Source organism: Zingiber officinale, chromosome 3A (assembly GCF_018446385.1).
Source record: "Zingiber officinale cultivar Zhangliang chromosome 3A, Zo_v1.1, whole genome shotgun sequence".
In the NCBI taxonomy this organism is placed as follows: Eukaryota; Viridiplantae; Streptophyta; class Magnoliopsida; order Zingiberales; family Zingiberaceae; genus Zingiber; species Zingiber officinale.
In genome coordinates this window covers 49,532,303-49,560,113 of record NC_055990.1, presented here as the reverse complement: position 1 = coordinate 49,560,113, position 27,811 = coordinate 49,532,303, and the positions used below count along the sequence as shown (strand labels likewise).

Genomic DNA, 27,811 nt, shown 5'->3' with positions numbered 1-27,811 from the left:
ACTTGATATTTCCAGAATCAAAGCCTTGAATCAATCCTTCATTAATCTAGTTAACTTCATTTGGAGTTCCAATCTTAATTTCCACTTCCTCCTTAGGCAGCTTAACTTCACAATCCCAGTTTCCATCAGCTCATCATCTGTTCTGACTTTGTATTTCTGATCAAGCTTTAATCTAATATCCCTCTAGATTGTTTCATTTAACAATCACCTAATGATCACTTGATTTCCATATGATACAACTTCAGACATATCAATTCAAAAATTTGGAACAGCTTCATTGAGTTGCAATTTCTATCTCCTGAAATTTCTGCAATACTGCATTCTGCATAAGCTTCTATCTTACTTAGCCCATTTCATTTCCTCTTCACTTGCTGTTCAATGTTAAAGTATTGCATTTTAAGTGCAATTGACAGTTCTCCCCCATTTCCAGAACTGCACATTTTTCTGAATTTTCAGACCTCCTGAATTTTGAATTTCAGATTGGTACACTTGATTTCCAGATCTGATGTTACTGCTTCCTCACTTCAAGCTTTGACATTACATTTCTGTAGGACTAAAAATTCATGATCTGCACCTATTCTTCAAGCCGTTTCTGAATGAGGTTCCAAAATCAAATCAATGCAGAATTGAATTCCAATTCCTGCTGTTCAGAATCAGCACATCAGATTTGCACAAAACAGAATTGATTCTGCTCTGCATATTCCAGCACTGCTAAATTTATCCATTAAGGAATCTCTATATGTATTCTTGTCATTTTGTGAGTCTTCTTTGCCTACACAATAGCTCACTGATGAAGTTCACAGATTCTCATTTGGCACAAACTTCTTCCAGCAATTCCACATTCCGAATTCAGAATTTACCCAATTTTATCTTTCCTTTCCGAAATTTCAATTCAAAATTAGAATGCTTCTTGAATGAAGTGAAACTCACCAAATGACACTACAATACTAGTTCACTTGATCAAATAACAAACAATTGCAGACTTTCAGCAATCTGAAATTTTTTTTCTCTGCACTTGTAAACTTCTCACTTGTTTAAATGTTATACCTCTGATACAAAATCCTGCATTTCCAAAGAGATTCCTGCATATTCTACCACTTCAAATTCAGTGATCTTCCTTAACTCTACAAAGATCATTATAGAATCCATTTCCAGATCATTTCCGAACTGCAACTTCATTACACATTTAACATCCATTCAAACACCAACACTTAACACTTCCCCCACACTTATTCTTTTGTCCGTCCCGGCCAAAATAAAATCATCACATAACATCCCAAGGTACCACATCCAAAGAAATAAAACATTAGGATAGATAAAAGATATGATGATTCATGCAAAGAAAAGTAGCAAAGACAATTTGTGGGAAATGTGAAAATTGAATAACCTTCATAAAGATGACTCAATCTCTAGTCAAGTGGCTCTTAAAAGACTTAAAGCAAGTTCTAGAGTGACCAAAACCACAAGTGCATCACAGAATTAGGCTCAAACCTCACTAGGTAAGCAAAAGTTATCATTTCACTTCATCCATCTAGAATCCATCACTAAGTATTAACCTCATGTAATCCTAGAATCCATTCAAGCAACAAAGTCCCAAAACTTAACACTCAAATTTAACTTGCTTTTAAAATCTCTAACATGATATCAAGAAGTGTAAAGGGGATACAATTTATTCCTAAACCTAAAACTTCTTTGCGGAAATGAAATGAAAATGACCAAGCATAAAAAGATGATATCTACAATGAAGGATTTATTTTCAAAAACTGAAATCAACATCATCAAAAGCATAAAACCAAGGAGTTATTCTAGCAACAAGATAAAGGAAATGATATCTACAAATGACAAGTAAAAGGTAAGATGGAACACACTCCCCTTCAAGTTGGGTAAATGGCGTCAATATGGTCCAATCTTTCCACCTCTAGCACATTCGCTCCCTCATGAAATTTCTTAAGTCGGTGACCATTCACTTTGAACGTTTGACCAGTAACAACTTCCTGTATCTCAATCACACCATAGGGAAAAATATTAGTAACACAAAAAGGTCCCTCCCATCTGGATCTCAACTTACCCTTAATCAATTTCAGGCGTGACTTGTACAAAAGCACTTTATCCCCAATTTTGAATTCTTTTACCACAATGTGCTTGTCATGAAAGTTCTTAGTCTTTTCCTTGTAAATCCGTGAATTCTCATAGGCCTCCAGTCTAATCTCCTCAAGTTCTTGAAGTTGCAATTTTCTTTCCTCTCCAGTAGTGCTAGTATCAAAGTTACATGCTTTCACTGCCCAATATGCCCTATGCTCAATCTCCACTAGTAGATGACAAGCTTTTCCATACACAATTCTGAATGGAGACATTCCTATAGGGGTCTTGAAAGCAGTTCTATAAGCCCACAATGCATCATCAAGTCTCTTGCTCCAGTCCTTCCTATCTGGTCCCACAGTCTTTTCAAGAATTGATTTAACTTCCTTATTAGACACTTCAGCTTGCCCATTTGTCTGAGGATGGTAGGGAGTAGAAACCTTGTGCACAACCCCATATTTGCTCAGCAAAGCTTTCATGTGTCTGTTACAAAAGTGAGACCCTTGATCGCTGATGATCGCCCTGGGTACTCCAAACCTACAAAAGATGTGTGACCTGACAAAACTAACAACCACTGAAGAATCATCAGTCCTGGTGGGGATTGCCTCCACCCATTTAGAAACATAATCAACTGCCAATAAAATGTATAAAAATCCATAAGAGACAGGAAATGGACCCATAAAATCAATTCCCCAAACATCAAAGATTTCACAAAACAACATAGTTTGTTGGGGCATTTCATTCCTAGGGCCTATGTTTCCAATTCGCTGACACCTATTACATGATTTATAAAAAACATATGCATCGCGAAACAGGGTGGGCCAATATAATCCACACTCTAACACTTTCCTAGCAGTTCTTTGGGGTCCAAAATGCCCACCACATGCTAATGAATGGCAAAAAGTAAGTACAGAATGAAACTCATAATCAGGAATGCACCTCCTAATGATCTGATCACTACAAAACTTCCACAAGTAAGGATCATCCCACACATAGAATTTTGAATCACTTTTTAATTTATCTTTTTGAGCTTTTGAAAATTGTATGGGATAAACACGTGCTACTAGAAAATTAACCAGATCCGCATACCATGGAGTCTCACCATGTAGCTGTAGGAGGTGCTCATCTGGAAACTCATCAGCAATATCCGTGTGGTCAATTTCTCCCTCGATCCTGCTCAGGTGATCTGCCACTAGGTTCTCCCTTCCACTCCTATCGCGTATCTCCACGTCGAATTCTTGGAGCAGAAGCATCCATCTGATCAACCTAGGTTTCGCATCGGGCTTCTTGAGGAGGTATTTCAGAGCTGCATGATCAGAAAATACAATCACATGAGAACACAATAAATATGATCTGAATTTATCCAAAGCAAACACAATAGAAAGAAGCTCTTTTTCTGTTGTGGTATAGTTTGCTTGTGCAGCATCTAAAGTCTTTGAAGCATAACAAATAACGTGTGGTGCTCCATCCACTCTCTGTGCAAGTACAGCTCCCACTGCATAATTTGAAGCATCACACATCAACTCAAAAGGAAGGCTCCAATCTGGTGGGCTCATAATGGGTGCTGTAACAAGGGCTTCTTTCAGCTTCTTAAAAGCCTCTTTGCACTTTTGATCAAAATGAAAAGTCACATCCTTCTGCAGTAGCTGAGTCAAGGGAAGAGCAATTTTACTGAAATCACGTATGAATCTCCTATAGAAACCTGCATGTCCAAGAAAAGCTCGAACCTCCCGCACGCATGCGGGGTAAGATAAAGAAGATATAACATTAATCTTAGCAGGATCTACTTTAATACCTTCCCTAGAAATGACATGTCCCAAAACAATGCCATGCTCAACCATGAAATGACATTTTTCAAAATTTAAAACCAGATCTGTCTCAATGCAACGATTCAAAACTCGAGATAAATTTTCCAAACATGCATCGAAAGATGAACCGTAAACCGAAAAGTCATCCATAAAAACCTCCATGCAATGCTCTAATAACTCACCAAAAATGCTTACCATACATCGCTGGAAGGTCCCTGGTGCGTTGCAAAGTCCGAAAGGCATACGTCTGTAAGCGAATGTACCAAAGGGGCAAGTGAAGGTGGTCTTCTCTTGATCCTCAGGAGCGATGCAAATCTGAAAATAACCTGTGTATCCATCTAGGAAACAATAATGGGACTTCCCCGCCAATCTCTCCAACATCTGATCAATAAAAGGCAATGGGTAGTGGTCCTTTCTGCTTGCTTGATTCAGTTTCCTATAGTCTATACAAACTCTCCATGAATTCTGAATTCTGGTAGGCACCAACTCATTGTCCTCATTAGCTACCACTGTAATGCCTGACTTCTTGGGAACCACATGAATTGGACTTACCCATTTGCTGTCAGAAATCGGGTAAATAATACCAGCCTGTAAAAGTCGAGTCACCTCTTTCTTTACAACGTCGAGTATCAATGGGTTAAGTCTTCTCTGTGGTTGCCTCACTGGTTTCACATCCTCCTCTAAATAAATTCGATGCATACAAATCGAAGGACTGATACCAGGAATATCAGCCAGTGTCCACCCAATAGCTTTCCTATGCTGTCTCAGAATTCCCAATAATCTCTGTTCTTGCTCTGGATCTAAATTCTGAGCTATAATAACGGGTAACTGCTGTCCTTCTCCCAAAAATGCATACTTAAGGTGTTTAGGAAGGGGCTTCAACTCTGACTGCTGTGCATCAATAACTGACTGTAGTGATTCTTGGGGTATTGCTCCCTCTGTGCAATCCCCTACACTTACATATTCACCTTTTCCCGATTCAGGTGACACTTCAATCAAAATATGTGATTCTTGGGGTATTGCTTCCTCTGTACAATCCCCTACACTTAAATATTCGCCTTCCAATGAACTTGAACTACCAACGAGCTCCACATCAACTGCTCCCACATTACCTTCACCTTCAGTAGAAACCTTAGAATCATATAGGCACTCCTCACCCTCAAAAATATCCAGCCGAGACTCAAGGCCAAAAGAAAAATCCATGCTAATAAACTCATCTGCTATGTCAATGCTAAGAATAGAGTGGTCCTCTGACGGGTGCTTCATAGCATCAAATAAACTAAACTGAACCACTGTATCTGCAAACTCCATGGATAGTGTTCCAGCGTGCACATCAATCTTCGTTCTTGCAGTCTTCAGAAATGGCCTACCAAGAATGAGTGGAGATCTATTCGCAAGTAAATCTCCCTCCATATCCAGAATGTAGAAATCTGCAGGAAAAATAAGCTCTCTCACCTTCACCAACACATCTTCAATCACTCCTGCTGGATGAGCTTGGCTACGGTCAGCTAGCTGAATAACAACTCCGGTCTGCTGTAGAGGACCAATTCCAAGTGTCTGAAAGACTGATTTTGGCATCACATTGATTGATGCTCCTAAATCCAACATGGCATCTTCAAAAACACAACTTCCAATCTCACAAGGCACAGTGAACACTCCAGGATCTTCACATTTTTTTGGAACTGGCTGAATAAGGGCTGAAACATTCTTCCCCATGCTTATCAATTCATTCCCCTTCAATTTATTTTTGTGAACACATAGATCCTTGAGAAATTTAGCATATTTCGGAATTTGCTTAATCATTGTCAACAAAGGCACATTCACCTCCACTTTGCTGAATAAATTCACAAGGTCTTGAAATTCTCTAGCTTTCTCTTCCTCTACATTCTTTCTTTGCTGGACTTTTCTTTGAGGAAAAGGCAAAGGGATGTGAATATCGGCACCTTGCTGTTGTGAATTACTGTCCAAATCCTGAGCTGCTGTTGCTACTTTTCCTGAGCCATCAAATTGAGTAGAATCTGATACTATTGGCTGTGCATAATCCGGTTGAACAACACCAACATTTCCAGGAAATGCAGAATCTGTTTGGGCTGAAGATGCTGGAAAATTTTGAAACTGGTTTGCAGTATCTTGAACAAAATCTGGAGGTTGCACAACATTTGTTGAAGCTGGAATAGAACCTGATGAAACCAGATTTGATCCACCTGGAGCATTCCGCACTAATTCTGAAGTTGTCTTACCACTTCGAAGAGTCAATGCACTAACATTTCCCTTAGGATTTGGAGTTGTTTGTGAAGGCAATTGACTTGATCCTTGGGCTTGCATCTGATTTATGTTGCTTGCCAACTGGCCAATTTGTCTCTCAATGTTTTGCAAAGCAGAATCGGTCCTCTGTTGATGTTGCTGCTGCTGTAAAACTAATTGCTGCTGTTGCAAAATCTGCTGCATAATATCCTCCATCTTCTGCTGCTGCTGTGTACTTGCTGCATTTGAATTGTTATTACCACTTTGATTTGAATAAGACCTTGGTTGAGAAGAAAAAGAAGAATTTGGTTGCTGCCAATTCCGAATAGATTGCTGGAAATTCTGTGTTGGCTGGAAATTCTGTGCAGGTTGCTGGAAATTTTGAATTTGCTGCTGAAAATTTGGTTGCTGATTTTGTGGATGGAAAGAGGCATATGATTGCTGTTTGAACTGATTAGGATGCTGAAATTGCTGATTTTGATGCTGGAATTGGTTTGGAACAGCAAGTGGCTGAAATTGCTGATATTGTAACTGATTTGGAGCGTTGGATTGCTGAAACCCTTGTAAAGGTTGCTGAAAATTCTACACATTCTGGTTTTGAGGTGGTTGTTGGTAGAAGGAATTCCCGTACTTCAAATTTGGATGATCCTTCCAACCCGGATTGTAGGTGGAAGAATTTGGATCATATCTTTGCTGAAATTGTGGTCTTGATATAGCCGCCATTGATTCATCTTGATGGAGATTTGGACATAATTCTGAAGTGTGCTCTTGACTCGAACAAATGCCACAAACTCTCATCGTTTGAACTGGAAAAGATGAAACTTGGCTTGCACTATTCAACGCCATTTGTTTGACTAAAGATGTCAACTCCAACAATGAACTCTTGATCTCCTTTTGCTCATTTGATACCGTTTGAACTTCACCAACTCCTCTAGTAGTAAGTGCCCTACTCCCAAATTGTTGAGAATTTTCTGCCATATTTGCAATGAGCTCCCTTGCTTGTTCTGGAGTCTTGTTAACCAAAGCACCTCCAGCTGCAGCATCAATCATGCTCCTATCCATAGGTAACAAACCCTCATAAAAATATTGAACAAGTAACTGGTCACTAATTTGATGTTGAGGACAGCTTGAACACAATTTCTTAAACCTCTCCCAGTAATCATAAAGAGTCTCTCCCACAACTTGTTGAATACCACAGATGTTCTTCCTTATAGTTGTGGTTCTAGAAGCTGGGAAGTATTTCTCTAAAAATGCCCTCTTCATGTCAATCCAACTCGTAATGAATCCCGCTAGAAGATAGTACAACCATTCCTTTGCTGATCCTGACAATGAAAATGGGAAGGCTCTCAACTTGATATCCTCCTCTGAAATGCCTTGTGGTTTCATAGTAGAGCAAACCACATGGAACTCATGCAAATGTCTGTTAGGATCTTCCCCTGATAAGCCTTGAAACTTAGGAAGCAAATGAATTAAACCCGATATGAGCTCGAAATCTACTGACAAGTCTGGATAAGTAATGCAAGAATACTTGTAAGCCGTATCAGGAGCAGCAAGTTCCTTCATAGTTCTATTGTTCTCTGCCATTGAAATATCCAAAACTTGAAAATTACTTTCAGAAATTTCTGGTGTTCTCTCTTGAATCCTCAAAGCTCTAAAAGTCCTCTCTATCTCTGGATCAAGCTCAAGCAATTTATCGCGTGAAGACTAGGTCATAAACCACAATCAACAAGTAGAAGCAAATAGATAGGCAATAAAATCAAGACAATGAAAATGAAGAAGAGATAACACTCTGCATAATCTAAAATCAAACAAACAATACTAGTTTTTGGTTCCCCGGCAACGGCGCCAAAATTTGATAAGCCTTAAATACTCTACGTGTCACGAATGGTCTTATCAAATTAACACAATGTTTGAAAACCCTCAACTACTCAAAGATATGACATAGCATAGGGCCCAAGTCGATTTTCTCCAGGAAACTAGTTGGTGAGTGTTTGATTCAGATCCAAATCTCTTCTTGGGTTCTTTTTGGGTTTTCTTCTTAAAAGTGGGGGTTGTGGGTTTTGAACTAAATCCTAGATTAAAATCAAAATGCAAACCAGTAAAAGAAAAGGAAATTATCTAAATCTAATCTAAAGCAGAATTTAAATTCAACAAGAAAGCTAAATTTCTTAACAAGGTAGAAACTTACACTAAAGTAATTAGAAAATTAACTAAGCCTAAAGATCAACACAAATTAATTTGAATTTGCAGAAAATTTCAGATACCAACAGCAAGATTGAAAATAGGACAAAACACTAAGGATTGCAATTTTCTTAAACGGAATTTTCTGAATCAAATGCAGATCTAAATTTCAGAATTTACACCTAATTTTGTAGGACAAAATTTGCAGAATCTAAATTGCAGGAACAAATTAATTGCAGAACTTACAGTTGCAGAATCAAAATTTCAGGAAGTAAAAATGCTCTAACAAGGTTTTCAAGAACAGAAATTACTTGAATAAAAGTGTAGAAATAAAGAACTTGCTCAAACTAAGTAAGAAATAACAAGGAATTAAACTATCCACACTGAATCCATATCAATCCTCAAACCACATCCTCTTGCCGTCACACAAGAGATTGGAATTGTAATCTGCGCCTCCAGAAATCAGAGGAGAAGAATGAAGAAACTTCTGAACTTGAGCTCAATTTGAACCTTGCAAACTCCACCAAAGAAACCCTCTTCGATGCCGGAAGCAGATTCAAATCGAGCTGAAATCGCAGATTGTCTGGAATCTGCAAATCTGAGTTCTGAGATGAATTGCGGGGCTGTAGACGATTGGAAATGCTAATGGAAACCACCAGAGAACCCCTCCAATGGTTGTCGATGAAGGATGGAGTGCCGACTTTGCTTTCTTCACCGTTTCCAGCAAAATCGGCAGATTCTGTGATAAAACTCAGATTCGCGTCGACCTCGCCGTTGAGATCTCTCCGGCGAGATTCCAGCTGCAAAAGTGTTGTCTGGTCGTCTCCTTAAGCTTCTGCCATGATCTTGTAGCTTGAGATCAAAAGAGGAAGAAGGATAGGGGTTGCGATGAAGAGAAAAACACAGACGCAGAAATTTTTGGCACGATGAACAGTAGGCGCAGCCACTGTTCATCCGCGAGTTTTCTGGACTTTATACCTTGGTCCAATTGAACCGAAATTAGGGTAAATCCTGATCTGGTTTAGGGAAAATTTAGGGATTTGGTGTAAGGGTTGAACTTAGGTCAAGAGCAATGGGTTGGCTTAATGAATTTGGTTGGAGTCAAATAAAATGTGACCTTCTCCACTTGGTTGAACTCCTCTTGAGTTGATTAGGCTTCACTTGAATCATGTATCAATTCCTATATCCTACAAGACCCAATTCAAATGGTGAGGAATATATCATGATTTAAGAAATGAAATGAAACTTAGCTCCAGACAATTCTCAATTTACATACAATCTAAATTGTGTCAAGTAGCAAATAAAATTAGCTAAAAAGTCCCCATATCAATCAAGAAAATGAGCCCAAATAAATGAGTTATCAATGCCAAAGCCACTTGCACCCTCCAGTGCGGTCTTACCAAGGAAGAGCTCAACAGAGTCGGTCCATTCTCTTCCGCAAAGGAGCTGTGGGAGAAACTGATCGGACTTCACGAGGGCACCTCGGAAACCAAGGTAAGTAAGCATGATTTGTTACTTAATAAACTATACAATTTAAAAATGCAGGAAGGCGAGACGACAAGTTCACTATACGCAAGAATCCAAGATATCCTTAACTCCCTTCACGGAATCGGGTAGAAGGTAGAAAATAGGGATATCATAAGGTATGCTCTTAATTCATTTCCTAGGAGCACATTGTGGGCATCAATGGTAGATGCCTACAAAGTCTCCAAGGATTTATCTTCCTTAAAATTAGATGAATTGTTTAGTGAATTTGAACTTCATGAACAAACTAATGCACAACCGACCGAGAAGGGTATTGCTTTGGTGGCAGGTACTAGTCGAACACGCGAACCGAGATCCCGATGAAAAATTGAACCGGAATCAGAAGACGAACCCGACTCAGAAGATTCAGAAGACGAACTGACCAGTGAACTCGTGAACCTCGTAAAAAAGATCTACAAGAAGAAGAAGGGCTTCAACAAGAAAGACCTAAAGAAGGCGGTACAATCCAAGGAGGCCCAACCGAGTTCGAACGTAAAGTTTGAAGTTACTTGCTACGGGTGTAACCAGAAGGGGCACATCAAAGCCAACTGCCCCAACCAAAAGGAAGCCAAAAAGCAAAGAAGAAAGAAGGCCCTGAAGGCAACCTGGGACGAATCTTCTTCGGAGGACGACGACGACGAACTCGATCAGACGAGTTTACTCGCACTGATGGCCCAGGACCAGATCGTCGAGAGCGAGAGCGAGTTAGAGGCCGAGTCCGAGCAAAGCCACGGATCCGCATCCGTTTCCGAAGGGCCAGACTCCACTGTAAGTATTCCGAGGCTTAATAATTTAGTCAATTATTTATTACGCAAGTTAGCTAAGTCAAACCTTAGGATTAAATCACTTCTAAAGGAAGTAGTTGTCCTTAAAGAAGTGACTAACACTAAATCCTTACCTGATCAAGTTCAGACTGGAAATTCAATTCAAGTTCAAAAACTTGAGGAAGAAAATTCTAGTTTGAAAAATCAGGTCAAAGATTTAAAAAATACCTTAGAACGGTTTTCTTTGGGCTCCAAGAATTTGGACCTAATTCTTGGGACACAAAGAGCCGTTTACAATAGAACTGGGCTAGGATATAAAAGTAAAAAGAAATATAAATCTTATTTATCCATAATAAACAAACAAAGTAGTAAATCAGTCCAAGCATGGGTCCCCAAGTCCAAATTGATCAATCAAGTTGGACTTGGCCAATACTGGGTTCCGATGGATCAAATACACTACCTCGATAGACCATATCGAGGTCATGATCCAGGGGGAGCAAAAAGAAAAACGATCTTAAAAATTTGAAATTTAAATTCAAAATTCAAAAATCAAATTAAAAATTTGAAATTAAATAAAAAATTCGAAATTATAAATTCAAAATTCAAAAAATCAAAATCAAATTAAAAATTCAAAATTAAATTAAAATTTTTGAAATTAAATTATAAATTCAAAATTCAAAAAATCAAAATCAAATTAAAAATTTGAAATTAAATTAAAAATTCAAAATTATAAATTCAAAATTCAAAATCAAATTAAAAATTTGAAGTTAAATTATAAATTCAAAATTCAAAATTCAAAATTAAATTAAAAATCAAAATTATAAATTCAAAATTCAAAATTCAAAATCAAATTAAAAATTCGAAGTTAAATTATAAATTCAAAATTTAAAATTCAAAATCAAATTAAAAATTTGAAATTAAATTTTAAATTCAAAATTAAAAAAAACAAATCAAATTCAAAATTTAAAATTCAAAATCAAATATAGATGGAGGATCCAGACTAGCTGGCACCCCCAACTGAACTACCCGACAGGGTAACTGAACCTAATCTACCCGAAATGGGTAAAACAAGAGTAGATTACCCGGCAGGGTATTTAAGGTTAGATTAAAATGGGCTAGGTTTAATTTGACCCACAGTACTGGTGAAGTTTTTGGATGATAGTACATTAGGGAAGCTTGGGCATCGCATGTCTAGGAAGATATGGCTTCGACCTGGTGCATTTGGCCATGTGGAACTGACCGAAGCTACCCTTAAATGGATCCTAACTAGTTATGTAACAACCACCCTTCTTACTTTACTACTCTCTAAGGGCGACCGTTACCTAACTCCTACTCTACTTACTAGTGTCACTTATGCTATTATTAGCGACACTTAGATTTATCACGGTTCAGAGAAATTCCTACCGAAAAATTTCGGCAGAGTCTCCCCTGTACCGGTGACCAAATCTATAATACACAAGATATATATACACAGCCACATGCGGCTGGATCACAATTTATTCACAACCACGCAGTAATAAATCATATCATAATCAAAACTAATCTAGCAACATGAACTAAACTCAAGCTCCCAGAATGAAGCATAATAAGCTACAATGCACATCGAACTCAATCATAAACTCATAATTTCATAACAGAAATAAGGAAAATAAACTAGACATAAACTCTAAATAAATAAGTCTTGCTAGTCCCCTCTGGACCTCTCCATAGTTCAGTCACCACACACATCCATCATCACCACCACCCTGTCGCCTCCCTTCATATCTTAGCTTTTCCTTTATCTGCAGTAGGAGGAAAGAAAACAAGATCTATAAGCGAAAACGCTTAGTAAGTACTAATCTATCTCACAAAACTCGAAATGCATAAATGAAATGCATAAGTACTGAAACTGAAATACTAAAACTATCTGCATATGCTCATGGTATACAGAAAATGAACTAGATACAAATCATACTCAGTATCAAGCAGAATAACAAGAAACTAACTATGTAAACTTAGAATTAAAGAAACTAACCATTCTTATTTATTCTAAGCATGTAACTTGTTTCATTTCTTATATCCTTGTGTTAGAAATTAATCTTTTAATTCCTATCTTTTACTCACTTCTTCTTTCTTTCTTTCTTAACTTTTCTTTTCTTTGGGCCCAGGCTTAGTACCATCTCATGCGCGTTCCCTAATAGGTTGGGGTTGCGAGCCACCAATCCTAAAAGAGCAGACCTCGGTCTACCAGGGCCAAGACCTCGGAAATGGTCACCTGGATTTGTTTAACGACAAGCTCTTGGATGTCGGGTACTAGCCTCTTGCTTGACTTACTTGTTATCTCCTTTTTTAACTAGACCTTGGTCTTTTTCTTTACTCACACTATTCATAATCCTTTATTAGAGCTTATTAGAATTCTGTAGATATATCTAACAAGTGTAGGATTACAACTAACCAAGCATGTTATAAACTAAACTAAAGAAAGCAATTTAAAGCCTTTGAATCATACTGTGAAAACATGGCAAAGGATGCTATTTTTGTGCTTCTAAACATGCTGTAAAATCAAGTATGAAATGATTCTAATCATGCTGTAAAAACAAGTATAGAACGATACTTTAGGGCTTCTAACCCTGCTGTAAGTACATGGCAAGGATGACTACTCTAAGGCTTTTAAACATGCTGAAAAATAGAATAAAACATGCTACTTTAATCTTCTAAACATGCTATACAAAATAGGCAAAAACATACTACTTTAAACTTTCTAATCATGCTAGAAATAAAGCAAAAGGAAGCTAACTTTGGGCTTTCTAAGTATGCTGTAATAAACAGGTATAGGATGCTACTTTAGTGATTCCATTCATGCTGTAAAAATAGGCAAGGAATGCTACTTTAGTGATTCCAATCATACTGTAAATATAGTAAAAAGGAAGCTAATTCTAGACTTTTTAGCATGCTGCAATAAAAGTAAAAGAATGCAACTTTATGCTTCTTATCATGTTGTAAAAACCCTAAATCCATTTGCTGGAATTTATGGCAGCAATTAGACCTACACGAATACTACATTTAAGGGCTGTAGGCATGCTTAAAAGACAACTATAAGCTGATATTAAGGCTGTCCAGTTTCAACAGGAGTTCGAAATAGAATTTCTATGTAAGAAATGCTCAAAATCTACTTGGTATAAGGAGCTAGCGGCTTAGGTAACACAAAAAACTACTTAACTGTATAACGAAACCAATGGTAAAGCCACTTGGCACAAATCATACTACAAGTTTAATTAATCTAAACAAAATTCGGATCTCCCTGTAAAGCTCACGGCAGGACTCGATTGACATCAAGAACCCACACAACTTCCATCCCGCAAGCTCAAATCATGCTTTGTTAGATTGGCAAAAGACAATCAAAACCCAATCCTTCCTCAAAAACTCACGGCAGAAATCCATAGATCTCAAAATCCATACTATTTCCATTCCGAAAGCCAACAAATCGAAGCAAAACTCGAAACAACTCCTACCGCAGGTGAGTAGTACTTACCTAGGGTTTCTTGCACTTACAACCGGAAAGAAGGGAAGGGAACTTCTAGGGCTAGGTAGATCCCTTTTCCGGCGTGTCCTCTGAGCTCTCGGGCTTCTCTCCGTCGGGAACAGCCACCGTGGATGAAGGACGGCTGGAGGGAAGCTTCGCCGGCGTCGGAATCTCCAACCCTAGCTGCTCCTGGTTTCCGCCGAGAGTTCTTGCGTCGTCGCGAGGGAGAAGGCGAAGAAGAATTTAGAGAGAAGAAGTTAGGTTTTTTAAAATCCCAAAACTTATTTCCTTTTATAAGTAATCGGATATAACTCAACTATACTATAACCTTATTTAACTCTATTTGAGATTAACATAAATCTCTTATCCCAGCTGGTCAAGCCGGTTTGGCTTGGTTTGGTCCGACCCGAGGTCGCGGGTTCGAACCTCTTCTCCAACACTTTTTGCTTAAACTTCTTTGGTTTTGTAAAAATACTAAACGACCTCCAAAAATTACGTAAAAATACTCTAAAAATTCCTAAAAATCTCTAGAATATTTTAAAGGCATTTCCAAATATTTTTATGGCCCTTTAGAACTTGAAATGGGAAAAATTGGGTCATTACAAGTTAGACCAAGGATTAGTATTAAGTTCAATGGGTAGGACTATTTGGGAAAACCTCGAATGCATGGTTACTTTAATGAGTTCCTTGTGATTCACCATAGCCCAGAAGTTTATCCAAAGAATGTTTACTTATTGAACCCAAAGCTAAACCTGAATCTAACACAAAGTTAAACCAGACCCTTAAATATAACAATAATTCATCTCACAACAATTATAGGGTTCCCTGATTGACAATTTAGATCAGGTGAGATGACTAAGAAATTAAATTATGAAAATTGACTTGAACTTAAATCAAGTTAATTAACAATTAAATTATTTTTAATTAACTTGAATTATTTTCAAAATCAAAATTATTTTAAAACTCAAATTTCAAAATTATTTTTAAAAGTCAAATTTCAAAATTATTTTTAAAACTCAAATTTCAAAATTATTGTTAAAACTAAAATTTCAAAATTATTTTTTAAAACTCAAATTTCAAAATTATTTTTAAAACTCAAATTTCAAAATTATTTTTAAAAACTCAAATTTCAAAATTATTTTTAAAACTCAAATTTCAAAATTATTTTTAAAACTCAAATTTCAAACTCAAATTTCAAAATTATGTTAAAACTCAATTTCAGAATTATTTTAAACTCAATTCCAAAATCATTTTTAAAACTCAATTTCAAAATTATTTTAAAACTCAATTTCAAAATTATTTTTAAAACTCAAATTTCAAAATTATTGTTAAAACTAAAATTTCAAAATTATTTTTTAAAACTCAAATTTCAAAATTATTTTTAAAACTCAAATTTCAAAATTATTTTTAAAAACTCAAATTTCAAAATTATTTTTAAAACTCAAATTTCAAAATTATTTTTAAAACTCAAATTTCAAACTCAAATTTCAAAATTATGTTAAAACTCAATTTCAGAATTATTTTAAACTCAATTCCAAAATCATTTTTAAAACTCAATTTCAAAATTATTTTAAAACTCAATTTCAAAATTATTTTTAAACTCAAATTTCAAAATTATTTTAAAACTCAAATTTCAAAATTATTTTTAAAACTCAATTTCAAAATTATTTTAAAACTCAATTTCAAATTAATTTTTAAAACTCAATTTCTCAATAACTTTAAAATCTTTTCAAAATTAATTAACTTTAAAATCATTTCAAAATTTCTCAAACTTAACAATTATTTTCAAAATTAATCATGTTCAAAATTAATTAAGTTCAAATTATTTTCAAAATATTTTCCAAAACTTTTCAAAACGTTAATTAAAAATAACCATAGGATTAATTGTTTGCTAACTTACTTCGAATACAATTGAGTGAGATAGAAAATCTAAGGAGTCTACTTCAATTAAGCTATCTTTAAATCCATTAAAAACCAATTCAAACTACTTCATGTGTAGGAATTGGATCAATGGATGTTGGATAGTGGATGCTCCAGACATATGACTGGAGATAAGTTGAAGTTTACTAAACTCAAGTACAAGAATTTAGGATCAGTTGCATTCGGCAACGATGGTAAACTTAAAGTAATCGGAAAAGGTAATATTGAACTAAGTTCCGATTTCATTATTCGAAATGTTTTATTGGTTGAAAATTTTAACTTTAATTTACTAAGTATAAGTCAATTGTGTGACAGCGGATATCTAGTCAATTTTGATAAATCTGGATGTCTAGTTAAAAACATCGAAAACCCTAAGATCAGACTTAAGGGACTTAGGAAGAATAACATCTACACAATTGACCTATCAAAATCGTTAATAAAGTGTCTCTTGACACAACAAGAGGAAACCCAACTGTGGCACAGAAGACTGGGTCACACGCACACTAGACTCATTTCAAAAATGAGTCAAAATGGTCTAGTTAGAGGTTTGCCCAAATTAAAATTTATTGAAAACTCAATCTGTGATGCGTGTCAAAAAGGAAAACAAACCAAGTCAACCCACAAGTCAACCAGCCTAGAAAGAACTAACTCCGTACTTGAGCTCCTTCACCTTGACCTATTTGATTCACATGGAGCCAAATCACTAAGCAAGAACCAATATTGCTTAGTCATAATTGATGACTACTCTAGGTACACATGGGTAAAATTTCTAAAAACAAAAGATGAAACCTATGAAATATTTAGTAATTTTTGCAAATTAACGAAAAATGAAAAAGATACTAAAATTAAAAGAATAAGAAGTGATCACGCTGGGTGGGATTTGAAAATCATAGGTTTACCCAATTTTGTAAAATAAATGGATACCAACATGAATTTTCATGTCCTAGAACCCCCCAACAAAATGGTCTAGTGGAACGTAAAAATGAATATAGACTACATGAAGCCGCTAGGACTATGCTAAACGAATATAATTTAAATCATCAATTTTGGGCTGAAACAATAAATACTACAAATTACATTCAAAACAGAATTTTAATTAACAAACCTCACAATAAAACACCTTATGAACTTTACTACCATAAAATTCTCAATCTAAACTATCTAAAAGTATTTGGGTGTAAAGTTCACATTTTAAATACTAAAGATTACTTAGGAAAATTTACACCCAAGTCTAACCAAGGAATATTTTTAGGATACTCCTCTACCAGTAGGGCCTTTAGAGTATATAATCAAAATACCTTGAAAGTTGAAGAAACAACTAATGTAATATTTGATGAAGAAAACAACCTATCCAATATAAATGAAAATATTGACATCACTTCAAGAGCTATAGAAGATGATGAAATCCAACCTAACCTTAATAAGTCAGAAGAACCAGTTTCTGACCCACAGATAAGACCAACTAGAGTAAGTACCTCTCACCCACCTGACCAGATTTTGGGTGACCCAAACCTAGGGGTCAGAACTAGATCCTCCTATAGAAATCTTAGTCAGATTGCCCTTATTTCTAAAATTGAACCTAAGACTATAGAAGAAGCCCTACCTGACCCAGACTGGATCATAGAAATGTAGGAAGAACTAGCACAATTTGAAAGAAACCAAGTCTGGGACCTTCTACCTAAACCCATAGATAAATCAATAATAGATACCAAATGGATTTTTAGGAACAAGTTGGATGATCACGGTGATATAATAAGAAACAAAGCTAGGCTAGTAGCCAAAGGGTTTAGTCAAGTCGAAGGCTTAGACTATGATGAAACCTATGCTCCGGTAGCCAGACTCGAGTCAATTAGGATGTTATTAGCCTATGCAGCAAATAAAGGGTTTAAGTTATACCAAATGGACGTTAAGTCAGCCTTTTTAAATGGGTTTATCAAGGAAGAGGTCTACATAAGCCAACCTCCAGGATTCGAAGACTTAGACTACCCAAACCATGTATTTAAGCTAAAAAAAAAGGCGTTATATGGACTAAAACAAGCCCCTAGGGCATGGTATGAAAGATTATCTAATTACTTAATATCCAAAGACTTTAACCAAAGACAAATAGATCTGACCTTATTTGTAAAAACTATACATAAAGACATCTTTATAGCCCAAATCTATGTTGACGACATTATTTTTGGCTCAACTAACTCTAAATTTTTAAAAGAATTTGTTAAATTAATGGAAAATGAATTTGAAATGAGTATGGTTGGGGAACTCAACTTTTTCTTAGGCTTACAAATAAAACAAACCAAAGATGGAATCTACATTTATCAAACTAAATATGCTAAGGAGTTAATTAAAAAATTCTGCATGGAAAATTTAAAAATTATAAATACTCCAATGGCAACCAACATTAACATTGACTCTGACCCTGAAGGAAAACCAGTAGATCCAAAATACTATAGGAGTGCCATAGGTAGCTTACTTTACTTAACTGCAAGCCGACCCGACATATTGTTTGCATTAGGTATGTGCGCAAGATACCAATCCTGTGCAAAAGAGTCACACCTAACATATGTCAAAAGAATACTTAGATATATTAAAGGAACTCTAAATGTAGGACTTTGGTACTCAAGAACTTGCACCTTTGACCTTTATGGCTATTCTGATTCGGACTATGCCGGGTGCAAATTAGATAGAAAGAGTACAAGTGGTAGCTGCCAGATTCTAGGTCAGTGCCTAGTGAGTTGGTTGAGCAGAAAGCAACATTGTGTTGTTCTATCCACTACAGAAGCTGAATACATAGCTCTAGGAGAATGTGCATCTCAATTGTTGTGGATGATGCATACATTAAAAGACTATCAACTAGAATATAAAAATACAAAAATCTTTATTGATAATATCAGCTAAAATAATCAAACACCGAAGGCTTATATCTTGACCTAGAGACATCAGAATTTTATGAAACAAATTTCTATGCATTCGTATCATTGTCCTGATCGTAAATATACCATCATCCTTAATTTTGAATTATTATTTTGAGTGATTCAAATTTTTAACACCAAAAATAGGTCAAATTGGGATTAAAAAATTCCAAAAATCAATATATTTGGTCAAAAATATTTTTATGGATATATTTACGATCAAGACAATGATACGAACGCATAGAAACTTGTTTCATCAAATTTTGATTTCTCGAGGTCTGTATTTATTCCTTCTGAATTTTTTCCTCTTTTATTTAAAAAAAATAAATTCTGGGACGAATCCCTGAATTTGTCCCAGATTTTGGGACGAATCTAGGGGTTCGTCGCAAATTTAGGGATGAAATTGGGAACAAAAAAGATTTGATGGTAAAAATCCTAGATGTATACTCATCATGCTTCTTATTTTCTTTCCCATTTCTTTCCTCTCTCCCCCGTTCCCCCTTCCAACCTGCGAATTTATTTAAGGAGTTAACAGAAATATTAAGTTATAAAAAGGGATAAGTTGATGCTCTGTTTTTCCGTGACTTAAACCATTCTCTCCTTCTCTTCTGCGTACGATGGCGGAGCTCGGGCAGAAAATGAAAGGGAGTTAGGGCATCATCTCCGGCGGCCGGCCAAGGTCCTAGAAGCACTTTTTGTTCGGTTGTGAGTCTAAGAAGCAAGGTAAGTGCTTCTCACCTATAGTAGGAGTAGTTTCGGACCTTTGTTCTTCTTGAATTCGAAGCATAAGAAGCGCTTATAGTGCAGATTTTTAATTAAGCCAATAGTACAGATTTTAATTAAGCTTATAGTGCAGATTTTTATGTAGGCTTATAGTGCAGATTATAATTAAGCTTATAGTGCAGATTTTTAATTAAGCCTATAGTGTAGGTTTTAATTAAGCTTATAGTGCAGATTTTTAATTAAGCCTATAGTGCATATTTTAATTAAGCATATAGTGCAGATTTTTATGTAAGCTTATAGTGTAGATTTTAATTAAGCTTGTAGTGCAGATTTTTAATTAAGCCTATAGTGTAGATTTTTAATTAAGCTTATAGTGCAGATCTTTATGTAGGCTCATAGTGCAGATTTCTTAGAGCTTAAAATGCAGATTTCATTAGAGCTTGTAGTGCAGATTTCTTAGAGCTTAAAATACAGATTTCTTTAGAGCAGATTTCTTTAGAGCTTGTAGTGCAGATTTCTTAAGAGCTTATGGTACAGACTTCTTTAAAATTTATAGTGCAGATTTTTGGTGGAACTTGTAGTGCAGATTTTTGGTGAAATTTATAGTGCAGATTTTTGGTGGAACTTGTAGTGCAGATTTTTGGTGGAACTTATAGTGCAGTTTTTAAAGAAAAAGATTATAGTGCAATTTGGTTAAGTATTATAGCGCAGAATTTATGTTTGCATAGTATGCAGAAATAGTGTAGCATAGAATGCAGAATCTTGATTAGTATAGTATGCAGAATTTTGATTAGCATAGTATGCAGATTTTTGTTTATGCATTTCAAAGTTAGAATTTGTTTAAACATTTCAGTTTTTAAAGAAGCATTCTTTTATTAGAAGTATTAACAAGTGTAAGAAAGATAAAGAAAAGAAAGAGAAAGGCCAAGGCCTTAAGTAGATCCCAAAGTCAAGACTTTAGGGATTTTGGCACACAAGGTGCTTAAAGAAAATGCCGAGGCATTATATATTAGAAGTAATAAAAGATGACAAGTATTTTACTTTATTTAAGAGGCTAGTACCCGACTTCCGAGGTTGTCGTTAAACAAATCCAGGTGTCCAATTCCGAGGTCTTGACCCTGGTAGATCGAGGTCTGCTCTTTTAGGATTGGTGGCTCGATGGTACTACGCCTGGGCCCAAGAAGAAAGTTGATTATTATTTTGAAGTATTATAAGTATAAGTTTTTGAACAAGTAAAACAAGTTTTACATAAGTATAAAGTATTAAAGAATAAGTTTTAAACAAGTGAATTAAAGAATAAGTTTAGAACAGATGAATTAAGTTTTACTTTGTTTTAAAATTCAGCAAGATTATGCTAGCATGATTGTATAAATTTGTTATACACGTTTAGCATTTCAGTATGTTTCTTTTGCTTGTAGATGAGCATGAGTAGTTTTCCTTTTGAGCATTCAGCTTTTAGATTTCAGTATATTCACATGCATATTAGAGTTTTGTGAGTTAGATAGCGCTTACTAAGTAATTTTGCTCATAGATGCATTTTCCTCTTACTGCAGATAAAGGAAAGGAAAAGTTATAGCAAAGGAAGGTGACAAGGAGGTGCGGATGGATGTGTGATGCCTGGACTATAGAAGCCTTGGGACCTAGCATAAGAATTTATTAAGATTGTCATTTATTAAGAATGTATTAGATGAGTCATTTAGTCTTCCGCTGCTAGTTAATTGTATGTTTTGAGTTCTCCGAGAGTTTTAGGAATTTCTATCAACATGTGAACAAGGATAGTTAAGTAAAGTTAGTAGTCCAGTAGCGCTCCGCCCTCACATTCCAGTAGCGAGGAGGGTGGGGTGTTACAGTTGGTATCAGAGCAGTTCCTATTCTCCAGCATCACACATCATCACCAACCTTGCCGTCTTCAAGTAAGAAAGTATTTAAGTTTTCCTTTTATGCTTTCTTTATTATTTGCAGTATGGAGTAATTGCTTAAATGTGCTTTAGTAAGATAGAAGTTTTGTCTCTCTTATATTCATATACATAAGTATGTTTAGAAAGGATAGAGAAGATATCAAGCCTTCCAAGGACCCCTAATGGGTACGATGCGATATGAATAATAGAGAACCGAGAAGTTAAGAGACTAAGGAACAAAGAGTACCATTAGTGAAAGTCATTTAGAACCAGAAGCACGAGGAAGTTACTTAGGAGCGTGAGGACAGTATGAGACAGAGATATCCAGAATTATTCTAAGTTCGAGGACGAACTTTTTATAAGGTAGGGAGAATTGTAACGCCCCAAATTTCCTCAATTCGAGTCCTAAAAGTAATTTATAAATATTTAAAAATGCTATAGAAACATTCTAGGGTTTTTAGAAATTTTTAGAGTATTTTTATGTAATTTTTGGAGGTCGTTTGGTATTTTTACAAAATGAAGGAAGTTTCGACAAAAAAATATCCAAGCCGAGGATTGAAACCACGACCTTTGACTCGTTCAAAACCCGGCTGACCAAGTGGGCAAACAGATTTTTCTATTTAGAAAAGGTAGCGAATTTATTTAAGATAGTTAACAGAATATTGGATTATAAAAGGGATAAGTTGATCTTGGATTTGTTTGTTTTGAAATGGTAGCGAATTTATTTAAGATAGTTAACAGAATATTATAAAAGGGATAAGTTAATGTTGGATTTGTTTGTTTAGAAAAAGTAACGAATTTATTTAAAATAATTAACATAATATTGGATTATAAAAGGGATAAGTTGATGTTGGATTTGTCTGTTTAGAAAAAATAGCGAATTTATTTAAGGAGTTAACAGAAATATTAAGTTATAAAAAGGGATAAGTTGATGCTCTGTTTTTCCGTGACTTAAACCATTCTCTCCTTCTCTTCTGCGTACGATGGCGGAGCTCGGGCAGAAAATGAAAGGGAGTTAGGGCATCATCTTCGGCGGCCGGCCAAGGTCCTAGAAGCACTTTTTGTTCGGTTGTGAGTCTAAGAAGCAAGGTAAGTGCTTCTCACCTGCAGTAGGAGTAGTTTCGGACCTTTGTTCTTCTTGAATTCGAAGCATAAGAAGCGCTTATAGTACAGATTTTTAATTAAGCCTATAGTACAGATTTTAATTAAGCTTATAGTGCAGATTTTTATGTAGGCTTATAGTGCAGATTTTAATTAAGCTTATAGTGCAGATTTTTAATTAAGCCTATAGTGCAGGTTTTAATTAAGGTTTATGTGGAAATTTTTAATTAAGCTTATAGTGTAGATTTTTAATTAAGTTTATAGTACATATTTTTATTTAAGCTTATAGTGCAGATTTTAATTAAGCCTATAGTGCAGATTTAAATTAAGCTTATAGTGCAGATTTTTATGTAAGCTTATAGTGCAGATTTTAATTAAGCTTGTAGTGCAGATTTCTTAGAGCTTAAAATACAGATTTCTTTAGAGCAGATTTTTTTAGAGCTTGTAGTGCAGATTTCTTAAGAGCTTATGGTACAGACTTCTTTAAAGTTTATAGTGCAGATTTTTGGTGGAACTTGTAGTGCAGATTTTTGGTGGAATTTATAGTGCAGATTTTTGGTGGAACTTGTTGTCCAGATTTTTGGTGGAACTTATAGTGCAGTTTTTAAAGAAAAAGATTATAGTGCAATTTGGTTAAGTATTATAGTGCAGAATTTATGTTTGCATAGTATGCAGAAATAATGTAGCATAGAATGCAGAATCTTGATTAGTATAGTTTGCAGAATTTTGATTAGCATAATATGCAGATTTTTGTTTATGCATTTCAAAGTTAGAATTTGTTTAAACATTTCAGTTTTTAAAGAAGCATTCTTTTATTAGAAGTATTAACAAGTGTAAGAAAGATAAAGAAAAGAAAGAGAAAGGCCAAGGCCTTAAGTAGATCCCAAAGTCAAGACTTTAGGGATTTTGGCACACAAGGTGCTTAAAGAAAATGCCGAGGCATTATATATTAGAAGTAATAAAAGATGACAAGTATTTTACTTTATTTAAGAGGCTAGTACCCGACTTCCGAGGTTGTCGTTAAACAAATCCAGGTGTCCAATTCCGAGGTCATGGCCCTGGTAGACCGAGGTCTGCTCTTTTAGGATTGGTGGCTCGCTACCCCAACCTATTAGGGAACGCGCATAGGTTGGTACTACGCCTGGGCCCAAGAAGAAAGCTGATTATTATTTTGAAGTATTATAAGTATAAGTTTTTGAACAAGTAAAACAAGTTTTACATAAGTATAAAGTATTAAAGAATAAGTTTTAAACAAGTGAATTAAAGAATAAGTTTAGAACAGATGAATTAAGTTTTACCTTGTTTTAAAATTCAGCAAGATTATGCTAGCATGATTGTATAGATTTGTTATACACGTTTAGCATTTCAGTATGTTTCTTTTGCTTGTAGATGAGCATGAGTAGTTTTCCTTTTGAGCATTCAGCTTTTAGATTTCAGTATATTCACATGCATATTCGAGTTTTCTGAGTTAGATAGCGCTTACTAAACAATTTTGGTTATAGATGCATTTTCCTCTTACTGCAGATAAAGGAAAGGAAAAGTTATAGCAAAGGAAGGCGACAAAGAGGTGCGGATGGATGTGTGATGCCTGGACTATAGAAGCCTTGGGACCTAGCATAAGAATTTATTAAGATTGTCATTTATTAAGAATGCATTAGATGAGTCATTTAGTCTTCTGCTGCTAGTTAATTGTATGTTTTGAGTTCTCCGAGAGTTTTAGGAATTTCTATCAACATGTGAACAAGGATAGTTAAGTAAAGTTAGTAGTCCAGTAGAGCTCCGCCCTCACATTCCAGTTGCGAGGAGGGTGGGGTGTTACAGTTGGTATCAGAGCAGTTCCTATTCTCCAGCATCACACATCATCACCAACCTTGCCGTCTTCAAGTAAGAAAGTATTTAAGTTTTCCTTTTATGCTTTCTTTATTATTTGCAGTATGGAGTAATTGCTTAAATGTGCTTTAGTAAGATAGAAGTTTTGTCTCTCTTATATTCATATACATAAGTATGTTTAGAAAGGATAGAGAAGATATCAAGCCTTCCAAGGACCCCTAATGGGTACGATGCGATATGAATAATAGAGAACCGAGAAGTTAAGAGACTAAGGAACAAAGAGTACCATTAGTGAAAGTCATTTAGAACCAGAAGCACGAGGAAGTTACTTAGGAGCGTGAGGACAGTATGAGACAGAGATATCCAGAATTATTCTAAATTCGAGGATGAACTTTTTATAAGGTAGGGAGAATTGTAACGCCCCAAATTTCCTCAATTCGTGTAAAGCCCGAAAAATTCCCAAATTTATTTTAGAATTATTCTATGATTTTTCTGGAATTATTAGATATTTTTCCGGAATTTTCCGAGTAGCGGGAGTAGCAAAAACAAATAGGTCGCAAAATAGCTTAGGCGGGAATCGAACCCGAGACCTATGGTGTAAGGGATAATGTTAGTAACCAGTTGAACCCAGCAGGGCCGTGCTGAAAGGAAGGAGAACCAAATATATTTATATTAGAGTTGGGTTCATTAAACCACTTAATATAAATAATAAACTTAAGTGGGGTTTGGTTTATTTTGGTTCGGCACCTCTTCACCTCACGACACTTTCTCTTCCAAAACCTCACCGCCGCCTCTCCCTTCTTCTCCTCTTCCTCACGCACGGCACACCAAGGCAAGGGTCCATAGGATCATCTTCCGGCGACGACTCCAACACGGAAGGGGTTCTTCTCCGCGAGAGGAACGCCGGTGCGTCGAGCGGACAGTTTTCCGGAAACACCTAGCGAATAGAATCGTAAGAAAACCTTACGATTGAGGTAAGAAACCCCTCACCTGCAGTATAATTGCTCTCGCTTGTTAGTTTTGGCGTTAGTTCAGTAATTTTATAGTTTTCAGTTTTAGGGCATGCTTTTAGTGCACGCCAAGCATTCGGTAGAATGCCCATTCTGAAGGATGTACCAATAGGCGTCCTAACAGCATATAAAATGTAATAGAAACATTTTATTCAGTTTATTATTAGTTATTACAGCTATATGGATCAGATATCCATTGGGTGGGCTCCCACAGTAGCCTCTAGGTTCAGATAACCTAGCTCTAGGTTCAGATAACCTAGAACAGCAAAGTAAAATTAAACAGTATTCAGTATTTTACTTTTATTCAGTTGGCATCGTGCTTGGATCAGATATCCATGGCGGACTCCCGATCCCCTAGGTTCGAGATAACCTAGTAACCTCGCTGGATTCGAACTTGCAATCCCGGTCTCGTAGGGACGCGCCAGATACAGCTGCCCCAAAGGATGTTTAGTATTTTCATCTATTATATGTATAGTTTTCAAATTTGAAACTGATGAAAACACTAATTTAGCTTTCAGTTCAGTTCAGGTTCAATTTACATGATTTGAGTTCATGTACAGATTTAGACATATGCATGACTAGTTCAGTTTCATGCTCAGTTTATATGTTATGCCATGTTTCAGTTCCAGTTTATGCTTTGTTTGATATGCCATGCCATGCTTGCATGTTCAGTATGTTTTTTTCAAACAACATGATTTAAAATCATAATTGCATCGTATGCATGATTTAGTGAGGTAGATGGTTTCTTACTAAGCTTTAAGCTTACAGGTACTACTTTTCTTATACTGCAGATACAGGTAAAAGAAAAGTGGACTAGCGGAGGCTGGAGGGCGATGCTACAATGATGTGTGTGTGCAAGGGGTCTGGAATAAAGATCCTTGGGATCTACACGCTTTTAATTCAGTTTTAGTACTTAACACGTCTGGTTTTATGAATTAGTCTTGTTACAGTTTAGTGAACTATATCTTGTTTAGTCATCATGTTTAGAATATGAGTATTCACATTCTTGAGTGTTTTCATGTATCTAGAATGGTCTCTGAGTTGTGGCACGCGCGTTCAAGTTCTGAAATCGAAACTCGATTTTATATCGAGTTGATCGGCGCGCCGCCGACTGTCGGATCTGGATCGGTCGGCGAGAGTAACATATCTGCTATCCGATCGTCCGATCGATCCGACGAACAGAGTTCGGACGAAAGATCACCGATCGCGACCGATCGATCGCTGGCATTAGATGTCGATGCACGGACCGATCCGGCAACGAAACATAAAGGCGACCGGTCTGACGACCGATCGTGGTGCGATCGCCGATCGAGTCGCTGCTACGACGTAACGAGAAGCAGGCTAAGGAGGCTCACCGATCGGTCTCCCGACCGATCCGAGGGTGCATCCGTGCGATATGCTTGGATACGTGAATCGGTTAAAAGCTCAATCGACTTACGGATCGGTTGAAATGTCGACTCGCGCTAGCGGACATCCAAGAGGCATAGATTGTCTCTCCTAGCATGTGTACAACACTCGGGTACTCCTAGAATGTCAGGTTAAGACTTTACAGTAATTAGTTTAGCAAATTTCAAATTTGCCGGTTTCCGCACTATTTCAGATGAGTTAATGTAGCGATCCGGCTCACACCGTACCGGAAGTCGGTCGTCTCTGACATAATGTCAGGCGAGGTTCCTTACTTCCTACACACACACATCATTGTGCTGACTTCCAAGTAAGAACATCTCTCACTCGAGTTTGTTTTCACTTTCATCAGATTATGCTTCCATGTTTGCTCTCATGTTGGTTAGTTAATTAATTTATGTTTACTGATAGTATTTAACATGTTACCGGTAGTTAACTATAACATGATAGCTTAGTTATATATGTGTTCTGCTATTTAGAAAATGGCGAGGACGTCCACTAAGCGCATAGGCCGAGCTGCACATGAGGCAGCGATCAATGGCTCCCCGGACAAAGATTGTGGCTCACCTACAGCAGCAGATCGAGCAACGCAGATAGCCTCCTAAAGGCTAACCGGCACAGACTACTCCCAGCACTCGATCGAACCTCACGACTCAAGAATCAGAGGTAGTACATCGCAAAGGTACCCGTGGTAGCCCGAGGCGGGGCTAAGAGAAGCTTACCTTATCCATTGGCGGAGAATTAAGCGAGAACTTCTCAGCACCAACAACCATGGGATGCTCGCATGGTTTAAAACTCTGAAAGCACGATGGAACTTCTAGACCGCCGAGCACGAAAGGTGAAGTGTGCCTCCGCTTAACAGAGACGACGCATGTGGTGGAGCGGATTAAATCGGTGGCGAAACCCGATGACAT

General features: G+C 36.4%; 1 protein-coding gene across 1 annotated transcript; it reads right to left on the bottom strand.

Annotated features, from left to right (window-relative positions):
• Positions 1-92: 92 nt before the first annotated feature.
• Positions 93-27,811, bottom strand: LOC122050409. Its single transcript, XM_042611312.1, has 6 exons — positions 27,620-27,811; positions 8,823-9,112; positions 7,951-8,002; positions 6,720-7,835; positions 2,069-6,614; positions 93-1,994 (listed from the first exon to the last, which is right to left on the bottom strand). Exons 1-6 carry the CDS (start codon positions 27,809-27,811, stop codon positions 1,948-1,950), a joined length of 6,243 nt encoding a protein of 2,080 aa, XP_042467246.1. The 3' UTR covers positions 93-1,947.